Consider the following 25560-nt stretch of genomic DNA (forward strand, 5'->3'; position numbering starts at 1 on the left):
GGACATTCTGGTGAAAGGTGCGCTCACCTTTGTTCACGCGGTGAAACGCCGGAAGAGAGGGAAACGGGCTGGGGTGCTGGTACGTCTTCGCCAGCGTGGACTACGAACACCGTTACCTGGAATATTTCTCTCTAACGTGCGCTCACTTCCCAACAAAATGGAGGAACTACAACTGTTGTTGGGGAAAAACAGGGACTTTTATTCATCGGCAGTTTTGTGCTTCACGGAGACGTGGCTGTGTGGATTAATACCGGACTCTGCGCTGCAGCTGGCAGGATTCCAGCTCTACAGAGCGGACAGAGACACGGAACTCTCCGGCAAAGCGAAAGGTGGAGGGATCTGTTTTTACCTCAACAGTGGTTGGTGCAACGACGTGACAGTGATTCAGCAGCACTGTTCTCCAGACCTGGAATCCTTCATCATAAACTATAAGCCTTTCTATTCCCCCCGTGAGTTCGCTTCGTTCATCCTGGTCGGTGTTTACATCCCGCCGCAAGCTAACGTGCAGGTCGCACAGCGCATGCTCGCCGACCAGATACTGAGTGTGGAGCGGACCAACCCGGACTCCTTAGTTAAACAAGTTTAAACAGTTTAACAAAGGTAATCTCACCCACGAACTCCCCAAATATAGACAGTTTATAAAATGTCCGACCAGAGAGGACAACATTCTGGATCACTCTTACACCACCATCAGAGACACTTATCACGCCGTCCCACGTGCTGCACTGGGCCAATCCGACCACATCATGGTCCACCTGATTCCTGCATACAGGCAGAAACTAAAGCTCTGCAAACCTGTTGTGAGGACGACAAGGAAGTGGAGCAGTGAGGCTGTGGAGAATCTCCAGGCGTGTTTAGGCTGTACAGACTGGGATGTGTTCAGGACTACTACCAACAGTCTGGACGAGTACACAGAGGCTGTGACTTCCTACATCAGCTTCTGTGAGGACAGCTGTGTACCATCATGCACCAGGGTGAGTTACAACAACAACAAACCCTGGTTCACAGCTAAACTCAGAAGGTTAAGACTGGATAAGGAAGAGGCCTTCAGGAGTGGGGACAAAGACATATACAGAGAGGCAAAGTACAAGTTTGGCAAGGCAGTGAAAGAGGCCAAACGACTGTACTTTGAGAAGCTTCAAAACCAGTTCTCAGCCAACGACTCTGTGTCTGTCTGGAAAGGGCTCAAGCAAATCACCAACTACAAGCCGAAAGCCCCCCACTCCATCAACGACCGACGCCTTGCCAACGACCTGAACGAGTTCTACTGCCGCTTTGAAAGACAAAGGGACAGTCCTGACACCATCCCCCACGACGCCCCCCAACAGCTGCAGCCACAATCCACCACCCCCACCTCCCCAACCTCAAGAGGGGCCTTGGCACCTCCAACCCCCACCCTGAAGTTCCCCCCCACCAGCCCCCAAGTCCTCCACCATCGTCCCTGTTCCCAAGAAGCCAAGGACCACAGGGCTTAATGACTTCAGACCCGTCGCCCTTACCTCTGTGGTGATGAAGTCCTTTGAGCGCCTTGTGCTCTCACACCTAAAAGACATCACCGACCCCCTCCTGGACCCCCTGCAGTTTGCCTACAGAGCCAACAGGTCTGTAGATGATGCAGTCAACCTAGCCCTTCACTTCATCCTCCGGCACCTGGACTCCACAGGAACCTATGCCAGGATCCTGTTTGTGGATTTCAGCTCTGCCTTCAACACCATCGTCCCAGTTCTGCTACAGGAGAAGTTCTCCCAGCTGAGTGTGCCCGACTCCACCTGCAGGTGGATCACTGACTTCCTGTCTGACAGGAAGCAGCGCGTGAGGCTCGGGAAGCACGTCTCTGACTCCCTGACCATCAGCACCGGTTCCCCCCAAGGCTGTGTTCTCTCTCCTCTGCTCTTCTCCCTGTACACCAACAGCTGCACCTCCAGTCACCAGTCTGTCAAGCTTCTGAAGTTTGCGGACGACACCACCCTGATCGGACTCATCTCTGATGGTGACGAGTCCGCGTATAGATGGGAGGTGGACCATCTGTTGGACTGGTGCAGCCAGAACAACCTTGAGCTCAATGCTCTAAAGACAGTGGAGATGGTTGTGGACTTCAGGCTGAACCCAGCCCCACCTGCCCCCATCACCCTCCGTGACTCCACAATTGACACTGTGGAATCTTTCCGCTTCCTGGGAACCATCATCTCCCAGGATCTCAAGTGGGAGCCAAACATCAGCTCCCTCATCAAGAAAGCCCAGCAGAGGATGTTCTTCCTGCAGCAGCTGAAGAAATTCAACCTGCCAAAGACTATGATGGTGCACTTCTACACAGCCATCATTGAGTCCATCCTCACCTCCTCCATCACCATCTGGTACGCCGCTGCTACAGCCAAGGATAAGGGCAGGCTGCAGCGTGTCATTCGGTCTGCTGAGAAGGTGATTGGCTGCAGTCTACTGTCGCTCCAGGAACTGTACACCTCCAGGACCCTGAAGCGGGCAGGGAAGATTCTGGCTGATCCCTCCCACCCTGGTCACAGACTCTTTGAGACTCTCCCCTCTGGCAGGAGGCTGCGGTCCATCCGGACCAAAACCTCACGCCACAAGAACAGTTTTTTCCCATCTGCCACCAGCCTGGTTAACAAAGCCCGGAAACCACCCTGACACTCTCCCTTTCCCCCACACCCCCCCTGTTTTTGCTGACAGGACACCTGTAACCTGCAACTTTATGCGTTACATTAACGTTCAGCATGGACTCCTGCTTTACTTGCACTGCCATACTTGCACAATGATCACCTGCCCTGTTGTATTGCTCTTGCATCTTATACTGCTCTATACTTACTCTCACTCACTTAAAACTGTGCACATATAGTTATATTATATTGTAGATATGTTTATACTGTTTAATTTGTATTGTATTGCACCGACTACGCCAAAACAAATTCCTTGTATGTCCAAAGACGTACTTGGCAATAAAGCTTTTCTGATTCTGATTCTGATAAATTGTACTTTTTTAGACATATCCTAAAATTAATCAAAATTATTTTGCCAGAGTTCTTCTGGCAAAAACAAACAAACAAAGAAAAGTCTAAACATTATTGATTAGGAAAGAATAATCTCATACTGAATTACTACTGCAGCACAGTCAAAGACGAAGAACTCATTGTGGAGACTACATATAGTATACAGTTAACCTGCTGCTCCAGGACATCCCCAAGTGCATAGGAAGCTTCTATTCTAATTTATAGTCTGCTCTCCACAACAGGTCTGAGAAAGTGTCCAATATTTATTTTGACAAAACTGAATGATTCTTTCTCTACAAGAAGGAGTATTTTAGAGTTCAACATCAACTCCAATGCTAGGTGATTAAACTACATCATACTTCATTTAATGAGAGGACTTTAATGACACTGTAAGGTACTCTATATTCAAGTTGTTAAACTGTGGATAAAAAGTTTTTTTTATGTATTGTAAAAGATGTCTCTCTCATTTCCGATCAAAAAAGAAGCTTAATGGTTAAATAAAAAATAAATTAAATCTAAATTTTTCAAATGTATGAATAATTCCGAGCTTATCTGTATGATAGAAGCAGTTTAACGGAAATCATCAAGCAAGATAATGTTAAACACCGTATACAGTGAGGCATCTTGGTAATTCCCCTTTATGTCGTGCAAGTAGAGCAGGTGGTTGGTTAGTTACCATGAAAAAGAAGCTCAACCAAATTATAAAAATTCAGTTTTAATAATTCCTCTAAATGTTTATGAAGTAATGTAATTTAGCAATTTAGCTAGTATTAAACTTTCCTCAAAAAAGTTCTGTAAAGGTTCTAGGATCTATAAACAGCGGAAATACCGGCATCTGGATTGGCTGACCGGCTATGGTAGAGCTGAGCTGGATAATATTTCTACCTGGGCTATCGTTTCAGTGATGTGGTGTGTCTGTGTGGTTGCGAGGGGCGGGGTGGGCGACGTTGGCCTCGAGTGTTTGCCGCTGGCTGGGGACCTCTTGCCGGGGTAAGTTTGTCCCATCTCTGTGTGGGGTCGGGGGCTCCGTTGTGACCTCGGTGCTCAACGGTGTCTGCCCTGTTGCGCCTGTGGGCAGGGGCCCTTGCCTTGCTGTGTGGTGGGGGTGGGACACGTAGGGGTGCTTGAAGGAGGGCTGTGTGAGGAGCTTGCGCTGTGTGGGTGTTGCTTCGGCGACCTTTCGGGGATGAAGCTCTTCTGTGGGAGTGTGCCCATGTGCTGTGGGGGGGGGGTGATTCATGGCATTTGGGCTCGGGGGCATGTGTTCTATATCTGTGTCCTAGTTGGGGAGATTCATGTCGGGTTCATTGGGGGTGGAGGGCTCATGGGGTGGGGATCGGAACTCATTGGGGGTTGGGACTATTTTATTGTGTGGCGGCTCTGGTAGGCAGGCTTGTTTGGACCATGTAGACCCCTCTTTTGTACATGGCCCCTTCCCCGGATGAGGATGGGGGTGGTTGGGGACTGGGGTCAGGGCAGGGGGGTCGGTGTCCGGGCCAGGGTCGCTCAGGTTCAGGCAGGAGCCCGGGCTAGCTCAGACCAGGTTCAGGTGCTGGGGCTGTCTGGCTGTCCACACCCCTGGAGGGAAGGGACCACCTCCTGGCTCCAGGGGCTGGTTGTCCCTATGGGGTATTGGCACCTGAACCTGGGAGTATACAGTATGTATGGGGAGTGTGAGTGTACAACGTTGTTGTTTGTTTTTACGTTGGGTGCGTGGGTGTGAGTGTTTTTATATGTACGCACGAGTGTGGGAATGTTTGATTGTGATTGTGTGTGCCTGTTTTTGTGTCAGGTTGGGTCTTGGGCTGCTCCCTTTAGTGGATCAGTTTAGGCCTCCATCAAATGTGGGGCCTATTCCGTCCCTACCACACTACCTGCCGGTGGTTGGTATGTCTGCCCGCCGATGTACTTATGGTTTTCGGTATCCGGGCTGGGTGCTTTGGTGTGTACCGGCTCACTCCTGGTGGCTGCTTGCCGGAGCCTGGACCCCTTGGCTCGGTCGGGCCTCTGCTTGGGGAGTGATATGTCCCAGGGTCTCAGGTCTCTATGTCCATGGCTGGATCTGCTCGGGCATAGACGGCTGCCGGGGGGGCCTGTGGGCTCGTCGCTGCACCTCCCTGGGGCTTCTGCACTGTGGCTGCTGGGTGGTTCCCCTGGGATTCTCGCCTGCTCCTCTCTGGGGGGGTTACGGTAGTCCCGGCAGTGGTTCTCCTGGGGTTCCTGTGCTCTGGGGGCCCTTTGGATGTCCGTGGCTCGGATCTCCTCCATATCTGTCCCGGGTCCAGGTCTGTGTGTGGCCCCTCGCACTCGCTATTGCATATTTTTATGGAGAAACCTTGTATACACAAATGCGCTCATGCTCAGACCCACAGGTGTTTAGATTCAGGTGTTAACAGATACACAGATGTTCTATATTGAGCTGCATTTACCACTAAATACATCTTGCATTCAAAGGTACTGTGCAACGTTCGGTAAAAAGGCTGGTAAAACAAACATTTCTGGAGGTGTAGAAGAAAGCAGGGTGTTATCTTGTATTCTGCTCATCCTTCTTTTTTTCCTTCATTCTATTCTCCTTCTCTCCCCTTTTCCTTTCTGCCCCCGTTTCTCTCTTTCGTGCTTCTTTTTTTTCCTTTCCATTTCTGTCTCCGTATCCGTAACAATTGAAATAATCCGAAAGCAGTTTGTAATAAAGTTTTTTTTTATGAATATCAAGCAAAGCTTTAAAGCATTAGCTGTAATGCTCCACTTGTGAAAATAAATCTGTTGGGCTTTTTCTTGGTGCTCAGACAACAATTCTGAGTGCTTCTCTGCCGGACAGGACATGGTTAAAAAAAAAAAAGAATTTATCTCAACATATATTCTTCTGTCGTACAACTTCAAAAAATTATCCACTCCAATTATCCACTGCTTTAGGATTACTAAGCTGTTTTGTCTACACTTAAAGCAAATCTATCATCTAACATGGTTATACAGGTCCTTCTCAAAAAATTAGCATATTGTGATAAAGTTCATTATTTTCTATAATGTAATGATGAAAATTTAACATTCATATATTTTAGTTTCATTGCACACTAACTGAAATATTTCAGGTCTTTTATTGTCTTAATACGGATGATTTTGGCATACAGCTCATGAAAACCCAAAATTCCTATCTCACAAAATTAGCATATCATTAAAAGGGTCTCTAAACGAGCTATGAACCTAATCATCTGAATCAACGAGTTAACTCTAAACACCTGCAAAAGATTCCTGAGGCCTTTAAAACTCCCAGCCTGGTTCATCACTCAAAACCCCAATCATGGGTAAGACTGCCGACCTGACTGCTGTCCAGAAGGCCACTATTGACACCCTCAAGCAAGAGGGTAAGACACAGAAATAAATTTCTGAACAAATAGGCTGTTCCCAGAGTGCTGTATCAAGGCACCTCAGTGGGAAGTCTGTGGGAAGGAAAAAGTGTGGCAGAAAACCCTGCACAACGAGAAGAGGTGACCAGACCCTGAGGAAGATTGTGGAGAAGGGCCGATTCCAGACCTTGGGGGACCTGCGGAAGCAGTGGACTGAGCCTGGAGTAGAAACATCCAGAGCCACCGTGCACAGGCGTGTGCAGGAAATGGGCTACAGGTGCCGCATTCCCCAGGTCAAGCCACTTTTGAACCAGAAACAGCGGCAGAGGCGCCTGACCTGGGCTACAGAGAAGCAGCACTGGACTGTTGCTCAGTGGTCCAAAGTACTTTTTTCGGATGAAAGCAAATTCTGCATGTCATTCGGAAATCAAGGTGCCAGAGTCTGGAGGAAGACTGGGGAGAAGGAAATGCCAAAATGCCAGAAGTCCAGTGTCAAGTACCCACAGTCAGTGATGGTCTGGGGTGCCGTGTCAGCTGCTGGTGTTGGTCCACTGTGTTTTATCAAGGGCAGGGTCAATGCAGCTAGCTATCAGGAGATTTTGGAGCACTTCATGCTTCCATCTGCTGAAAAGCTTTATGGAGATGAAGATTTCATTTTTCAGCACGACCTGGCACCTGCTCACAGTGCCAAAACCACTGGTAAATGGTTTACTGACCATGGTATCACTGTGCTCAATTGGCCTGCCAACTCTCCTGACCTGAACCCCATAGAGAATCTGTGGGATATTGTGAAGAGAACGTTGAGAGACTCAAGACCCAACACTCTGGATGAGCTAAAGGCCGCTATCGAAGCATCCTGGGCCTCCATAAGACCTCAGCAGTGCCACAGGCTGATTGCCTCCATGCCACGCCGCATTGAAGCAGTCATTTCTGCCAAAGGATTCCCGACCAAGTATTGAGTGCATAACTGTACATGATTATTTGAAGGTTGACGTTTTTGTATTAAAAACACTTTTCTTTTATTGCTCGGATGAAATATGCTAATTTTGTGAGATAGGAATTTTGGGTTTTCATGAACTGTATGCCAAAATCATCCGTATTAAGACAATAAAAGACCTGAAATATTTCAGTTAGTATGCAATGAATCTAAAATATATGAATGTTAAATTTTCATCATGACATTATGGAAAATAATGAACTTTATCACAATATGCTAATATTTTGAGAAGGACCTGTATTTTCTTAAAAAGGATGCATGACAGTCTATAAAAAAGCAGACATTTGTGGATCAGGATTTTGTTTTTCCTGTGTTTTGTATTGTCCACAATGTATCATCAGAGTTAAAAATTTGTTTACTATCATTAAGCTAACAAACATAGTCAAGACAACCTTTATTTAAAAAAAATCCAAATGTCACTGTATGAACCAGGGGCATTAAACAGGCAAACTTTGTCTAATGTACAGAAATTATTACAATAACTCCTTCATAGTGCGCCTACATGACCCACTATAATCATCCAACATGGGCAAGATTCACCACAGGGTTGGGAAATTAATTTCCCCAAAGAGCCACATTGGTATATTTAACTGTGACTGTTATGCCCCTTTTCCACTGGCTCAATTTGGCCCTACTCCATTTCACTCGGCTCATTTGGAAGTGTTTTCATTTCAGTTTTTTCCATACCTGTACCTACTTTATTAGTCCCTCCTTCTGAACAGGTATGATTGAGGCTGAGTCGGGACGACATGTGACGTGAACAGACAGCTGTTTACTGATGGCCATGGGACCAGGAGAAATGACAATGTTTTCGCTGAAGTAGGGCAGAGAAAAGTTAATAAAACACAAAAGCGACCACAATGAAGGACAACCATGGCTGGAGCAGGTCATAGTGAAATATAATTTTACTATTTACAAATCATCAACCATGCCTGAAGGCTGCAAGAAAAGAAAAAGGACGCATCAGCTGAATTACACTCTGAAGGGGTACTGTAAATCAGCTGATCACTCATAAAATCAGCTGTTCAGATGCACAAACATTTCCCACAAAACCAAAACTTCTTCAAGCAAACTTTGGAGCTTCACCAGTCCAGACAGTAGCTTCTCTCCTCTCCTGCCTTACCCCCTCACATTAGAACACCTGAGCCTTATTTTATAAGTTCTGGCTGGGTTGTGACCCAGATAATTATCCCAGCAGATCATTTTATACATGAAAGAAAACATATGACATTCTTGCATATACAATAATACAAACATTATTAGTATTGATTTATGTTTTTATTTTCAATTTAATTTGTATCATTTCACACAGATTATTTTAATTTGACAATGTAACAGTAACGTTATGTTGTGGATATGAATATGAATATATAATTTTATATTAATACTTTAATATTTTATTAAATAATATTTCGGTTTGTTGAGGGTTGTCTTGTAAATACCAGCCTAATAAGGCGGTGGTATTAGGACAAAATTGAAAGGGGTTGAGGACTAAGGGCTATGTACAATATAAACAAGTGAATCAAAGATGGTTGAACGCTATGACCAAAAGAGTGATGCGATATTACCATGCAATGTTTATGTTTGAGAACCAAGGATTATCTTGAAGAATCTGGAAATGAAGTTAACATCAGATAAATTTGTTTTTTAATAAAATAACATTTTAAAGAATAATTTGCTGAATAAAACCAACCTTCTGGATGACCAATTCTCAAATGTGTTTAATTAGCTACCTTTGTTGAAATGCATAAGCGTGGACGGCACGTAATGGTTGATCTGTTTAAAAACCACCCTTCAAATAGTTTGTCTTAGCTTAAAACTTAGCTTAAAACACAACACAGAACACATCATTAGCTGAGTTTCTCAACACAAACAAACGTCATTAAACAAACATTATTTAGATTTTTTAGATTATTTAAAAATTATAACTCTAAACTGATCCCAGCCTAAACACTACCTCTTACGTGAACCGTGCTGAGGAGAAGTTGTCCTGGGCGTTGAGGAAAACATCTGCGTGTGTAAACAAAGGGTTAGCTTGCAGCTAACCTCAGTAGCTGTGGGGAAGGGCTCTTGGCTGGCTCTGTCGAAACATACGACAAAGGCACTTTTTGCTCCTTGTGTGGACGCGATGCGGCCGTGCACGCAGGAAGGCGTGCGATGCGGTCCCAGCCTTTTTTTCCTGGCCGTGGGGGAAATCCGCTTCAATTAGGGCTGCTTCTGGAGGCCTCAGATGAAAAGCCAAGTCGAGCTTGTCTTATTACACCCTTTATATGAAAGAATGCTGGATACTCGAACAGAAAATCAATAGTTAACTTTGTTGCATATTATCGTGTGATCCTATGACACTCTTGGATCCAGTTTAAAGAGTTATGTCTGCTTGCCAGCAAAAGACAATAGTGTGCTGTCTCTCCTTCCAGCTCCGCTCGGAACCTGTGTGGAAGAGGTCTGTTTGTTGGAACGCAGGGTTTTTATTCAAACAGTGACATCACGGGAAGTTCGCTGTTACTTCTGTTTCTGTTCCTGGCTGAGCTGGAAGTAGGTTACTGTGATCTATTTTGAAAATTCCAGAACAGTTCTTACTGGCCTTTAATGTTGTAAACCATAGCTGGGGTCCCAACAGTTAATAGTAGCACAGCGCACTACACTGACAATCAGCTCCAGCCGTCAGTGGGTCAATGAAAACACAACAGGTACCATACCAAGTAGAGTGAAACCGAGTGGAGCAGAGCTGTGCTGGCTAAAATAAGCCAGTGAAAAGGGGGAATTAGAGAAGGCCACACTAAGGCCCCATTCACACTGTTGGCAAATATGGGCCAAATCAGATGTTTATGGAGCCAAGTGACCAGGTCAAATTTTTTAGAATAAGTTTGAACACTCACATCTGGCCCATATCTGATTTTTCTAATTTAGATTGGAGCAACTTTGATGTGACTTTGATAACACTTTCTACTGATATTTGTCACAACTTTACGCTGGCGTGAAGTGATACCAGTTAGCAAGACGGACAATGGCTGCAGTGGTACTGAGATGTTGGACCTCATTGCTATATGGAGTGACAACTCTGGTCAAGAGAAATTGGAATTTGGATGTGCCCGGTTTTCAATCAGATCTCTTTAATGAATTGGCAGCAAAAGCTCTGCAAAATGCCGGAAAACAAAGTTTCGCTCCCTTTTTATTCATGCGTTCCCTTCTCAGCACATGCTGACACATTAAACAGCTTCCGTTGGACAGACACTGTACCAAAGCAAAAACACCTGTTTCTTCCATGTTTGCTGTACCAAAACGTGTTGTGTGTTACGTCATTTTTAATATGAACCTATAATCACAATTCAGCATCAAGACCTGCAGTGTGAACGCAGCCTAACAGGCTGAACTCAGGTATTAACGACACCCACCAATGAAACAGAATTATCAATTGTCCGTGAATTTATTCAGATCAGTGATCAAATTGTCAAAAATGGAAAGAAATTATGTTTTCCCCTGCAAAATTCAGTAAAACTAAGGAAATAAGAAATTATTTTTGACCTATAATACATATAGTATAATGAATAAACTATAAGGTTGTACTTTGATGTATTTTCTATCTAATACTCAAAACAGCAGACTTAACAAACATAAAATACATATGTGACCTAGAATACAACAAAATTTATACTGAAAATAAATGATAAATATATTCATAATTTGGTGATAACATATGTTTCATAGTTTAAGCTAAAATATAGTTAAAATATATTAATAATAAATACAAAATATCCACGAACACATTAGTGAAAGAGTGCATTTAAAAAAAGGTCTTCCTGAAATAAACGGCACCCTTTAAAGTAAAGTGGATGAGAAAAATATTTATTTTCTCTTCTTTTTGCCTTTTATTAAAATAAAAACTCCACAAACTGAAAAAACATCCAAGTACTGTTTTTATTTACTCGCTGAATCTAATTTAACCGACCTCTTTTACACAAGAAGACTTTTGTTGATTTTTATAGTGTAAATTTAGCAGTTCTCTGTTATTCTGTTCCTCTCTTTTTTGTTTTTCCCACCACAGTTTCAGAATCCATATGCATACTCACCTCCGTTCCGCTTTGGGACAGTCCCAAATGGATCCACTGAGAGGAACATCCGCAAGAACTACCCAGCCATGCACCAGTACATGGTGAAGTACCACCAAACTGGTGTTGTGGACGCACTTGTCAGCCTCAAATCAGGGTAACAACTCACACTGCATGTTTTTTTTGTTTTCATCCTGTAAGTGCTCCCTAACCCCCTTTACAGTCACTTATGAATATTATAAATATTGTTTATGGGGACATGCAATTTTTGTATTTTGAACATACTGTATGTGTGTACCTTTTCACATGTTTAAGCTTGTGAATGTGTTTGACAGATCCTCTGAGACTGTGGATGAATGGACTTCTTCAAAGAGAATAGCAGAGCTATTTTTAGAATTGGCTTCCTTTTGTGGGACTGATGTGGTGTCGATGTCTGCATATTCATGTCCGTTTGAAGGACGAAAAGGTGGTGGTTTATCACAAGGTTAACCAAGGAAAAATTGAAGGGTTGGATAACTTTCAAAAGGTTTGGGTGAATAGGAAATCGTAGGGAAAATTGGTCAAAACAGGTGAAGGAAGGTGGAGAGGAGCGGCACTACCATGTGGGTAAATGAGTAAAGTGGATGGTGTAAGAGACCAATAGGAAAAATTTCCCATTGGAGGAAATACAACAAATGGACAAAGAGATGAGAGAACAAAAAAGGGAGGGTACTAAAAATAAAGACAATAAATTGTGAGCTGGTGTCAATAGAAGAAAGAAAACGAGGTAGACAAAAGACATGGAAAAGAAACATGGGAAAGTTACAAGCATTAGATGGGAAATCTAGAGGCATGGAACAAATGGAAAAGCTAAAGGTCCAAGGCTTGGTGAAATGACAAAAAGGAGATTTATTTGACCTTTAAATATCTTTGTAAGAATTGAAGAAATTAAATGAATGCAATGAATTTGTGCTTACTGGTATATATTCAGTTTTTCGTTAAAGGGCAAAATTATCTGCAAAAGCAAATCATTATTTTTAAAACGTTTTTAACAAAAAAGATCCTTTTACAGCTATGCCTCCATCATATATGAATGACGTGTCATCTGTATCCATAGTGTCATATGGACTATAGTGTGTAGGACTTCTAGAGTTTCTGCTTTCTTCATAAAACAACTCTTTTAATGGAAATATCTCAAATGAATGTTTGATCACTTATTAGGAACACAGAAAATGGATAGAGTGAAACCTTTGCTACAAAGATCATCTTTGTAGGAACATGGATGAGCTCTTTGGAAGTGATGTGAGCAGGAAGTAAACAGTGAGATCACCAAGACAACTGTAGCTATTGTTTGGGACCATATCGTTTTTTTACATAAGAAAAGGCTTCCAATTAAAGTGTTTTTTTGTTTTTGTTTATCTTACCTCTGTGACTACAAAGCATGTTGATCATGAGAAATTTGCTGATCAGGCTGATCTCTTCAAATAATCGAATATGTTTTTTGCATGATTAGTTTTAGCTTTTGCTGTGATTATGAATCTGAGAATATTATTTAATATTTAATATTAATATTTTATCAAATAATATTTCGGTCTGTTAAGGGTTGTCCTGTGAATACCAGCCCAGTAAGGCGGTGGAATTAGGACAAAATCAAAAAGGGTGAGACGAGCTCTGACATTATTGAACAGCAAAACTCTGCACACACATGGAATGAATTGACACAATTTCTTAAAATACCAGAATTTATTAACAAAAATAAGTCAACTCAAAGTCAAACCTATTTCAATCAACAAACTCTTTACTATGCTAAAACAATCCAACTAAACTACCAAGCAGAATTAAAGAATAGGGAAGACTAATGGGCTATGTACAATATAAACAAGTTGATTAAAGATGATTGGAAATCATGACTGAAGGAGTGTGTCGGGGGAGGACTGTGGTCGGACCAAAACGCAGAACAGAGCTCGGTAGCCGCATCATAATTTATTCCACACTCCAGGTAGTATGGCAAAACGAAGCATGAAACAAAACATAGTCATGGTACACGTAGCATAAACGAAGCATAGACAAAGCATAGACATAGAAACATAGCGTAGCATAAACGAAGCATAGACATCACCGACATAGAAACAAGGGACCAGCGAGGAACTAAGCAAACAGAACAACTAATATACACAGAGCACAGAGAGGGGAACAAAAGGCAGGTAATCAAAGAAACAGGGAACAGGTGTGACATGGACGCAGGGAGACAGAGGGAGCAGGTGAACTTAATAAGACTAAGACATGAGGAAAGGGACTGATTAACAAAACAGTGAAACAGACCTAAACGAAAACTACAGACCAAGATAAAACAGAATCAAGAATAAACATGAACTAAAGGAAACTGAGAACTGGAGGTAGCACAACAACCTAAGATCTAAGGACTAGCAAAAGAAACCATAAAGTCCAAAAATGTCACTCCATGACAGAGTGATGCAACATTACCATGCAATGTTTATGTTTGAGAACCAAGGATTATCTTGAAGAATCTGGAAGTGCAGTTAAATTAGTCTTGGAACCAACTTAATAATCAGCAACGTTTAGACAACCCTTCACAATGCAAGGTCAAATAAAATATTATTTTAATAAAATAATGTTTTAAATAATGATCTGCTGAATAAAACCAACCTTCTGGATGACTAATTCTCAACAGTGTCTCATTAGCTGCCTTTATTTATTGAAATAATATTTGAAGAAATATTATTAAGGGAGTATTTTTGAAAAGAGCCAAATCTTTCTGGAGAAATGGGGCTTAATGGTATTTACTTAGTTATCAAATCTAGTACATGATGTTCAGGGACTATTATTCACTAGCTTCAAAACTAACAACCTTTCTGTTAAATACTCTTTAGTAGCAAGCACGTGTTCTTACCGGTTAGCAGTTGAGCTAACAACGAAGCTAATAGCTTAGCACCAGAATCAACACATACCTTTAAAATACCAGGATTAATAAAAGAGTTAAAATGCATAAGCGTGGATGGAGTGTTATGAGCAATGTTCTGTGTTTAAAATCACCCTTCAAGTAAAGTTTGACTTAACTTAAAAACACACAAACACAGAACACAAGCAGGGCATGTGTGCTGCAGACAGCCTGCTAGCACTAAGATAGCAGAGTTTCACACAAAACCAAACTTCATAAAAATTAAAATCGTTTAGGTCATTTCAATCTAAACCACTTCTATATTATTCTGCCCAAACACTTAACCTCATGAATTGTGGTGAGGAATGTTGTCCAAGCGACGATGAAGTTTGAAGAAGGTATCCACCGTGAACAAAGGGTTAGCTTCCCGCTAACCTCCAGCTGTGGATGAAGAATGGCTCGTTGTGTCCGCCCTGCGACACAGTTTCGGCAGGCCTCGGAGAGAAAATGTAAGCAACTCTTACACCTTAATTTCCTCGTTCATGAATGAAAATACCGGATACACAGACAGTATTTCATTTGTACTTATCTTTGCATTTGATCGATGATTGTATGGCTTCCTAGGATCCAGTTGAAGAGTTTATGTCTGTTTGCCAGCAAAGAGACATCAGCGCACTTTTCTCCCCTATCCGGTCCCTCTGGAAGGCCGTGTGGAAGAGGGCGGATGTAGCAACAGCTGTGCTTTTATTTGGGTAGTGACGTCACAGGAAGTCCACAGATATCCCGTTTCCTGGCTGTGCCGGAAGAAGGTTGTGCTCGAAATAACATGCCCAAATCTAATTGAGTTTTTCTCAGCAATTACAAACTCTATTCAAATAATCTTGGTATCAAATTACAGCTAACACTTTGGAGATCAGAAGTTTAAATATCACAGTAGCTGCTATTGTTCCAGAGATAATGAGGATGGAACACAGAATAAAATGAAGATTTTTTCTCTCACCAGAAGTTTTTCTGAATTGTACAGTATATACAACTTTTAAAAATGTCATGAATGGGGCTACAAACTTTGGAAAACAAAATTACAGTGCTTTTAGTCAGACACACCTAGGTGTTTTGCCCATTGGCACAGTATTGGCACCATTTAAGAAAAAACTGTGTTTTTACTTGCAAAACTTAATAAACTTTTTTTACATAACTAAAATGGCTCGTTTTAACATATTCTTTATTTAAATTGCTCTCTTTTGCTCCAGTTGCTGTATTTTCCCTTTACAGGCAGCTTTACGCAGAGCAGTAAATTGAGTTTGGTTGATCAGAATTGCACAAACGAGCTTCTAATCAACCCCGCATTTCCGCTTCCAGGAAGCAGGAAATGTGTTACATCTGCTTGGAAAGCACACTGGGAGATGTAATTACCCAATAAAAATGAAAAAGAAACAAAGGATTATACATTTGGGAGAGAAAATTACGAAGGTAAGAAAGTTTTTACATTGTTTTTCAATCGTGAGTGATAATTCTGGAATTTTTTTGCTGCTGGTTAAGTAAATCCTGGCTGATTACGACAACACTTATATTTTCAGTATCTGTGAGGTCCAAGATGTCTGCAGATATGCTGTTTGTGTGTGTAGAAATTGCAGGTAGGGCAGCTGAGACCAAGATTCGCAGTGACAGCATTCTGTGGAGTTTGATTACTTTCTAACTCAACTGCTTGAAGCTTTAACTGTTTGTTGTTCATAGAAGTGGCTTATCAGCTTTTATCCAAGAGTTTGACGTTTTAAAGGACACCACACATGTCTATGTTTAACTAAGGGAATGTACAGGGGTTGGACAATGAAACTGAAACACCTGTCATTTTAGTGTGGGAGGTTTCATGGCTAAATTGAACCAGCCTGGTAGCCAGTCTTCATTGATTGCACATTCCATCAGTAAGAGCAGAGTGTGAAGGTTCAATTAGCAGGGTAAGAACACAGTTTTGCTCAAAATATTGAAATGCACACCACATTATGGGTGACATACCAGAGTTCAATAGAGGACAAATTGTTGGTGCACGTCTTGCTGGCGCATCTGTGAAGACAGCAAGTCTTTGTGATATCAAGATCCACGGTATCCAGGGTAATGTCAGCATACCACCAAGAAGGACAAACCACATCCAACAGGATTAACTGTGGACGCAAGAGGAAGCTGTCTGAAAAGGATGTTCGGGTGCTGACCCAGATTGTATCCAACAAACATAAAATTACGGCTGCCCAAATCACGGCAGAATTAAATGTGCACCTCAACTCTCCTGTTTCCACCAGAACTGTCCATCGGGAGCTCCACAGGGTCAATATACACTGCCAGGTTGTTATAGCCAAATCTTTGGTCACTCATGCCAATGCCAAACGTCGGTTTCAATGGTGCAAGGAGCGCAAATCTTGGGCTGTGGACAATGTGAAACATGTATTGTTATCTGATGAGTTACGGTGTGGAGAAGCCCCAAAGAAGCGTACCACCCAGACTGTTGCATGCCCAGAGTGAAGCATGTTGGTGGATCAGTGATGGTTTGGGCTGCCATATCATGGTATTCCCTCGGCCCAGTACTTGTGCTAGATGGGCGCGTCACTGCCAAGGACTACCGAACCATTCTTGAGGACCATGTGCATCCAATGGTTCAAACATTGTATCCTGAAGGCGGTGCCGTGTATCAGGATGACAATGCATGTTGTATTGGCCGCAAAAGGAGGCCCTACACCATACTAATAAATTATTGTGGTCTAAAACCATGTGTTTCAGTTTCATTGTCCAACCCCTGTACAGCAATGAATGTAGAAAAAAAAAAAGTACAAGTCCTCCCCAGGTTTCAGTTTTACATCAGCTTTGGGGCTTAAGAGGCTAAACCTTCACTGATTTTGAGAAAAGTTACTTCTAGAAATCTGGTTGTAGAAGTTGTAACAGTTTGTAGGTACATGCAGACTCATTGCTGTGCTCAATTAGAGAAAAATGCAGGTCATAACTGGAGTAGAAGTTAGGTCTATTGAAAAGCTCCCAGAATTTTGGCATTTTTAAATTACAATTTCTGTCTCAACTTTACAGCTGTGGTAAACTGTAGGCAGATTGGCTCAACACAGACTACCTTTGAATCCCTCCATAGGTGTCCGGTTTGCATGGTCTCTAAGCTTATCCAATTAGACAAAATTTCTCCCGACTTCCTCATCCTTACTGTAAAAATCTACTTGTAAAGTTTCACTTCATATACTGAAATTTAAGCTGGAGACATTCCTGCTCTCCTCTTTAGTCTTGACAAAAGTAATTTCCTCACTCCTCACTAACTTTTGGCTGTGTTCTTGTATGTCTTATGCCCACTTTTTCTTATTTCACACATTTTCTTACATAGTTCTTGATTTTTCTCATTGAAATTAATGTAATTATGATAAGACACATGTCGGAATACAGTAAAAAATTAATGCTGAAATATTGTATATATTGCCTAAAACGTCTGACACTATCAAATAGATGTGCCATTTTGATACAAATTATTGTACATATTGTCATATCCCTGAATATATGTATAAAGTGATGGATATATTGATTGAAGGTCTAATTATATTGAAAGAAAGTCTGAATATATTGAATGAACTATGAACGCATTGAATGAAAGTCTAATATAATGGGTAATCAGTGGATTATCACAGCGGTCAGTCTGAATTCATCATTATATTTGTTAAGGTGACAATTTTAATAACAGATTCAGGTTTACTAATATGTTAATGAATGTGTTGAAAACTGGAACACCAGTGAGAGAGAAATGTGTTGTAAGTAGTCACTGCCCCTGGGGACCTCACATCCTTCTAGTGCAATTTATTAAACTCTTCATAGTGCTAAGAGTGTAACTGGTAAAATGATAAAACAAGTGTGAAAAAATGAAAATGAAAAAGTTTGCATATAGTGAAAAACAGTCTGAAAATTAAGGAAGAAACACTGAATACATTGTTAACGAAATGTGAATGTAATTTATGAAAGGCTGAATAGTTACAAGGAAAGTCAGAAAATTAAAAATGAAACTCAATGTGATATGAGGGTACCATCTTTCTAAATATTTGGACATAGGCATATATATATATATATATATATATATATATATATATATATATATATATATATATATATATATATAGTAACATACATACATTAAATATGTGTTGCCCCCCTTGGAAATGGCAATATATAATTAAAAAAGGCTGCTGCTGCTGCACGGCGGCGCAGTTGGTAGCACTGTTGCCTTGCAGCAAGAACGTCCTGGGTTCAATTCCCGGCCGGGGGTCTTTCTGCATGGAGTTTGCATGTTCCCCGTGCATGCGTGGGTTCTTACCGGGTATTCTGGCTTCCTCCCTCAGTCCAAAGACATGCCTGTTAGGTTAATTGGTCACTCTAAATTGCCCTTAGGTGTATGAATGAGTGAGTGCATGGTTTGTGTGATGCCCTGCGATGGACTGGCGATCTGTCCAGGGTGTACCCTGCCTCTCGCCCATAGACTGCTGGAGATAGGCACCAGCTCTCCTGTGACCCACTATGGAATAAGTGGTAGAAAATGACTGACTGACTACAAAAAGACAGTCTCATGCTAGTCATGTATGTCTGCACATCAAGCCAGATGAATGTGTTTGCATTCATTTATACAAACATTTCTATTTGACAGCATTTGTGGGTTAGCAACACTGCAGCTGGCTCAATAGCAAGATTATGTCTCATAATAATGCTGGGAAAATTTAAACATAAACTGTCACAAGAATATAACCTGTTAAGACTGTTTTGATGATATAATTAAATCTATATATGAATAACACCTAAGCTTAAACTCTTGACTTTTTAATACCGTAAATCTTGTGTTCTTATAGTAAGTTTACGTAAGTATTTGTTCCATTTTACCTACATTTTAAGTTTCCGCAGAACAGTAAAATATTAACAAACATCTCTGAATCTGTGCATACCGCCACAGTTTACAATAAACTCACGAGTCCTGCTCATAATTTTTTCAGTTTGATTAAATGCTAGGTAGGGGTGTAATTGTATACATATCTGTACTGAAAATTATCTGTAAAGCCCTTTTGCCTTCCTAACCTTAAAACTGAAGAGCGTACTGAATTATTGTGTGCCGTTAAACCACCAGTGCAAGGAACATTTTTGTAATGTTTAGCCTCTATTAGCATACAGGTCCTTCTCAAAATATTAGCATATTGTGATAAAGTTCATTATTTTCCATAATGTAATGATGAAAATGTAACATTCATATATTTTAGATTAATTGCACACTAACTGAAATATTTCAGGTCTTTTATTGTCTTAATACGGATGATTTTGGCATACAGCTCATGAAAACCCAAAATTCCTATCTCACACAATTAGCATATCATTAAAAGGGTCTCTAAACGAGCTATGAACCTAATCATCTGAATCAACGAGTTAACTCTAAACACCTGCAAAAGATTCCTGAGGCCTTTAAAACTCCCAGCCTGGTTCATCACTCAAAACCCCAATCATGGGTAAGACTGCCAACCTGACTGCTGTCCAGAAGGCCACTATTGACACCCTCAAACAAGAGGGTAAGACACACAAAGAAATTTCTGAACAAATAGGCTGTTCCCAGAGTGCTGTATCAAGGCACCTCAGTGGGAAGTCTGTGGGAAGGAAAAGGTGTGGCAGAAAACGCTGCACAACGAGAAGAGGTGACCGGACCCTGAGGAAGATTGTGGAGAAGGGCCGATTCCAGACCTTGGGGTACCTGCGGAAGCAGTGGACTGAGTCTGGAGTAGAAACATCCAGAGCCACCGTGCACAGGCGTGTGCAGGAAATGGGCTACAGGTGCCGCATTCCCCAGGTCAAGCCACGTTTGAACCAGAAACAGCGGGAGAAGCGCCTGACCTGGGCTACAGAGAAGCAGCACTGGACTGTTGCTCAGTGGACCAAAGTACTTTTTTCAGATGAAAGCAAATTCTGCATGTCATTCGGAAATCAAGGTGCCAGAGTCTGGAGGAAGACTGGGGAGAAGGAAATGCCAAAATGCCAGAAGTCCAGTGTCAAGTACCCACAGTCAGTGATGGTCTGGGGTGCCGTGTCAGCTGCTGGTGTTGGTCCACTGTGTTTTATCAAGGGCAGGGTCAATGCAGCTAGCTATCAGGAGATTTTGGAGCACTTCATGCTTCCATCTGCTGAAAAGCTTTATGGAAATGAAGATTTCATTTTTCAGCACGACCTGGCACCTGCTCACAGTGCCAAAACCACTGGTAAATGGTTTACTGACCATGGTATCACTGTGCTCAATTGGCCTGCCAACTCTCCTGACCTGAACCCCATAGAGAATCTGTGGGATATTGTGAAGAGAACGTTGAGAGACTCAAGACCCAACACTCTGGATGAGCTAAAGGCCGCTATCGAAGCATCCTGGGCCTCCATAAGACCTCAGCAGTGCCACAGGCTGATTGCCTCCATGCCACGCCGCATTGAAGCAGTCATTTCTGCCAAAGGATTCCCGACCAAGTATTGAGTGCATAACTGTACATGATTATTTGAAGGTTGACGTTTTTTGTATTAAAAACACTTTTCTTTTATTGGTCGGATGAAATATGCTAATTTTGTGAGATAGGAATTTTGGGTTTTCATGAGCTGTATGCCACAATCATCCGTATTAAGACAATAAAAGACCTGAAATATTTCAGTTAGTGTTCAATGAATCTAAAATATATGAATGTTACATTTTCATCATTACATTATGGAAAATAATTAACTTTATCATAATATGCTAATATTTTGAGAAGGACCTGTATTACTTGTTGATTGTTATTTAACTAAAAACACTTTCAAGGTAGATTTGCTCAATAGTTTTGCTGACAAAATGTTGCTCTCCTGCTTCATACTATGCTGTTAAACTGTGTGAAATGTATTGGTTAGTGTTTCAGCCACTCTGTGCACAGCTCCCCTGCACACACCAACAGCTGTTGGGACACAGTGCCCAGAGCTGGTCAGATGACACGGGTCACATGACCTCAGCAAAGTTATATGCAGAACCTATATTTTTTGAGAGATTGTGAAATTTGGGCCATTTTTGCCATCACACTTCATCAACAGTTACTGAGAGTTCAGTGAAGGACTCCAGTACCACCCGTTTAAATGTTCCAATAGCTGGAATTAAATCAGACATCTCTAGGAATATCTCTATCCTGCAGTATTTTGACTGGGACCTAAAGTGGCAGTTCAGAAGTAGTTTTCCTAGTAATGGGTAGTAGTTCTAGTTTATGACAAGAGCAGACTTTTTCCATTTTAAGTATTTCTCTAGTCTGAAATATTTAACATTATATTATATATTATTGTTTGCAGCTAAAGTCCACTTTTGTCTTGGCTTTGGTCTGACTAGCTGTTAGCTCAAAAATAGACTCTATTTCATCAAAGATAAGATCTGCTTGCAGGTTAAATATTTACTGGTCATAACTATTTACCAGAACACAACTTAAAAAATACCTGAACTATATGTGCAAAGTGAGGGGTAAACTTTGTCGCATTAGTCCTGACATGTAAAAGTGTATATGGAATGCTGCAGAATATGTTGCAACTCTTTTGATCCTAATGTGAGGGTATAATGAATGTTTGGTTTCTGCAGAGCTTAATTTGTTTTAAAAGGTGTTCACAGACATGAACATGTTTTTTGAAAGGCAATGGTTTGCACTCTAATTTAGCTGCATGCCTACCAATGCACATTATCTGTTCTCTGTGTTGGGATGCACATGTTCCTTGTTGACAGTGGTGGGTTAAGCTAATTACGCAGCTACACCATTAGCTGTAACTGTCTGTTAGAGGGCTGGATTTGACATTCGAGAAATGCCAGCCAGTCACCAGACTATTAGCAGGGCTCTGAGTGTTTTGAGTGTGGTGTTTGTTTGTGTCCTGAGATAGCGAAAGAGCAGTGGCCAGTGACAGTATCAGCTACATTAGAAATGTCAGTCAGGGGTTTGGATCTTTTTTTCTTCTTCGTCTTGTTTACGGGTCTCTGTGTGGTCAGAGGCAGAAAGAGAGAAGGACAGTGTAAATGTTTGTGTGGGTCTGAAGTTTGTTTAGGATGCCTACAATATGTGCCTCCAAGGGCCTATAATCAATGAAGCGTTTCGTATTGAACTGTCAATCCCCTCTGTGTCCTTTGTGTTTGGTTACGCTTGGATTGCAGGCCTGTTGGTGATGATTTAACACTTCACAATTGATCTGCAATCAACACACTCAAATAAGAGTGCATTGCTTTCTGTCTCCTCCTGTGAACTTCTTACTCAATCTTTTAAAAAAATGTGAAAGACCTTTTTTTTTTTATCTCTATTCTTTCATTGTTCTCTGTTTGTCTGTCCCTCACAGTAAACTGGATGCCTTCATCTATGATGCTGCAGTGTTGAACTACATGGCTGGAAGAGATGAAGGGTGTAAGCTGGTGACCATCGGCAGCGGGTAAATAAAGCTACAATTCTTAAGTAACAGATAGCCATTTATCCAAACCATTGATAAAGAAAAGGCTTTGTAGCTTTGCCCAGCTCAGCCACAGTAGATGGGGTGTAGTTTATTTTTGGGACAGTGAATCATGTGGTGACAGTAATAGAAGCTGACATTTTTGGAACATGTCTAAAATCTATTTGAAAAGAAAGGGATTCCCTTTTATCACAGTTTTGCTAATCTATACCTGTTCAGGGATAAAACCCACAGAACTTTTCTATTTCCAAAAACAGTTAAGTTGATGTCTAACAGTTTCAGCAACAGAAATTAAATTTGTCTCAAATGAAAAACCAAGAAGCTTGGCATTGAATTACTATGCAGCTCAGTTTACTAGGACTAATACTGCATGTTAGGCTGATAACACCACTTACATCAGGGGTGCCTAAGTTCTCAAGAGCTGCTATCCCGCAATATTTGAATTCACCCTTGCTCTACCACACCTGAATTCCCTCATCAGGATGTCATTCAGCTCTTCAGAGGCCTGGCAGCGAGCCATTTTCTTGATTCAGGTGAGTTGGAGAAGGGATTCATCTAAAGGTTGCAGGATAATACAGGGGTTGGACAATGAAACTGAAACACCTGTCATTTTAGTGTGGGAGGTTTCATGGCTAAATTGGACCAGCCTGGTAGCCAGTCTTCACTCTGTTGCATGCCCAGAGTGAAGCATGGGGGTGGATCAGTGATGGTTTGGGCTGCCATATCATGGCATTCCCTTGGTCCAATACTTGTGCTAGATGGTCGCGTCGCTGCCAAGGACTACCGAACCATTCTTGAGGACCATGTGCATCCAATGGTTCAAACATTGTATCCTAAAGGCGGTGCCGTGTATCAGGATGACATTGCACCAATACACACAGCAAGACTGGTGAAAGATTGGTTTGATGAACATGAAAGTGAAGTGGAACATCTCCCATGGCCTGCACAGTCACCAGATCTAAATATTATTGAGCCACTTTGGGGTGTTTTGGAGGAGCGAGTCAGGAAACATTTTCCTCCACCAGTATCGCGTAGTGATCTGGCCACTATCCTGCAAGAAGAATGGCTTAAAATCCCTCTGACCACTGTGCAGGACTTGTGTATGTCATTCCCAAGACGATTTGATGCTGTATTGGCCGCGAAAGGAGGCCCTACACCATACTAATAAATTATTGTGGTCTAAAACCAGGTGTTTCAGTTTCGTTGTCCAACCCCTGTAGCTCTCAAGGACTGGAGTTGGCCACTGCAGATTTACACTCTAACACATTGTAGTGGTAGTATTTTCATTTCATTCATTCAAAAATGTATTGAACGTAACAGCAATATTGACTAATATACAATATTCACACACTCAATGGAGTGGGCAGAAGTATACATTTATATTAACGCACCCCTCCTCCTGTAACATTTCCATCAAATTCATCAAGAAAATATATTTAATTTCAGCATCATGCTGTGGGAATACGTTTCTTCAGCAGGAACAGGGGAGATGGTCAGAACTGATAAGAAGATGGATAGAGCATGTTAGAGGCTATGGTTCATTTGTATTTAGCCCTCATTACTTGATACCGCTAAATAAATTCCAGTGCAAGTTCACAAGTCACCTAATTAGTAAATAGAGTCCACCTGTTTGTAACCTAAATACGAAATAATTCACAATACAATATTCTATTTTATTAAGGAGTAAAAATTAAAACAGTGCAGCCTTTTCCCTTCACTTAAATTAGGGACAAATATGTCTATTTCCTAAATTCTAGTAAAATACATAGGTGTTTGTTGTACAGATTAAAATGTGGAGTTCAAGGCAAGTAAATACTTTTACAAGGCACTTTAAACTTACCAATTTAACTGGATTTGATTTGTAATACAAATATTTTGTGGCCTAAGTGGTGGTTTAAATATATTATTTTTAAAACATAAAAACCTCCAAATTAAAGTTCTCTTAGTTTTTTTTTAAATAGTTTGCATATCTGCAACCTCAGTTTCATTTCATTTTCATGTAGCATTATTCTTGCTTTGGCCTTCAACACATCTCTTAATATGGTGACACTCTTTGGAGAAATCACAAATTTAGATTACTGGGTTTCTGTTCATGTGATCGTATATTCAGGTACATATTTGCTACCACCGGTTATGGCATTGCTCTTCAGAAAGGTTCCTACTGGAAGCGACAGGTGGATCTGGCCATCTTGGCTATAATCGGAGATGGTGAGTATCTCACACATACACAGCATTCCCTAAATTCCAACTGAATGATACTACTCACAAGGCAAAAAATAAACATAACAAAAGTCCTTTACCTGAATTGCTAAGCATTTACAAATATGAAAATGACAAGCAAAGGAGAGGAGAGAGACAATAGAAACAGAAAGGGACACCAACAGGTAGTTCTTGATAGCAAACAAAATGCAAAAATCTGATCTGCAAATCATTGTATATATACTATATTGCTAAAGTACTCACTCACCTGCCTTGACTCGCAATATGAATTTAGTGACATCCCATTCTTAATCCATACAATTTAATATGACTTTGGTCCACCCTTTGCAGCTAAAACAGCTTCAACTCTTCTGGGTAGGCTGCTCACAAGGTTTAGGAACGTGATCATGGGAATTGTTGACCATTCTTCCAGAACCACATTTGTGAAGTCATAGATTAATGTTGGATGAGAAGGCCTGGCCCTCAGTCTCCGATCTAATTCATTCCAAAGGTGTTCTGTCAGGTTGAGGTCAGGATATCCACACCAAACTGTCTCATGCATGTCTTTATGGACCTTGCTTCGTGCACCAGTGCACAGTCATGTTGGAAGAGGAAC

At 41.4% G+C, this 25560-nt stretch overlaps 1 protein-coding gene across 2 annotated transcripts in view; it reads left to right on the forward strand.

Annotated features, from left to right (window-relative positions):
- LOC124863302 (glutamate receptor ionotropic, NMDA 2A-like) overlaps window positions 1–25560 on the forward strand; it is a 287376-nt gene that overhangs the window by 242151 nt on the left and 19665 nt on the right. For both annotated transcript variants that reach the window (XM_047357637.1, XM_047357636.1), the window contains 3 exons: window positions 11389–11549; window positions 22638–22727; window positions 24856–24953. In XM_047357637.1, the coding sequence (XP_047213593.1) occupies window positions 11389–11549; window positions 22638–22727; window positions 24856–24953 (349 nt within the window). The remainder of the gene's footprint in view (window positions 1–11388; window positions 11550–22637; window positions 22728–24855; window positions 24954–25560) is intronic.

Source organism: Girardinichthys multiradiatus, chromosome X (assembly GCF_021462225.1).
Source record: "Girardinichthys multiradiatus isolate DD_20200921_A chromosome X, DD_fGirMul_XY1, whole genome shotgun sequence".
Lineage (NCBI taxonomy): Eukaryota > Metazoa > Chordata > Actinopteri > Cyprinodontiformes > Goodeidae > Girardinichthys > Girardinichthys multiradiatus.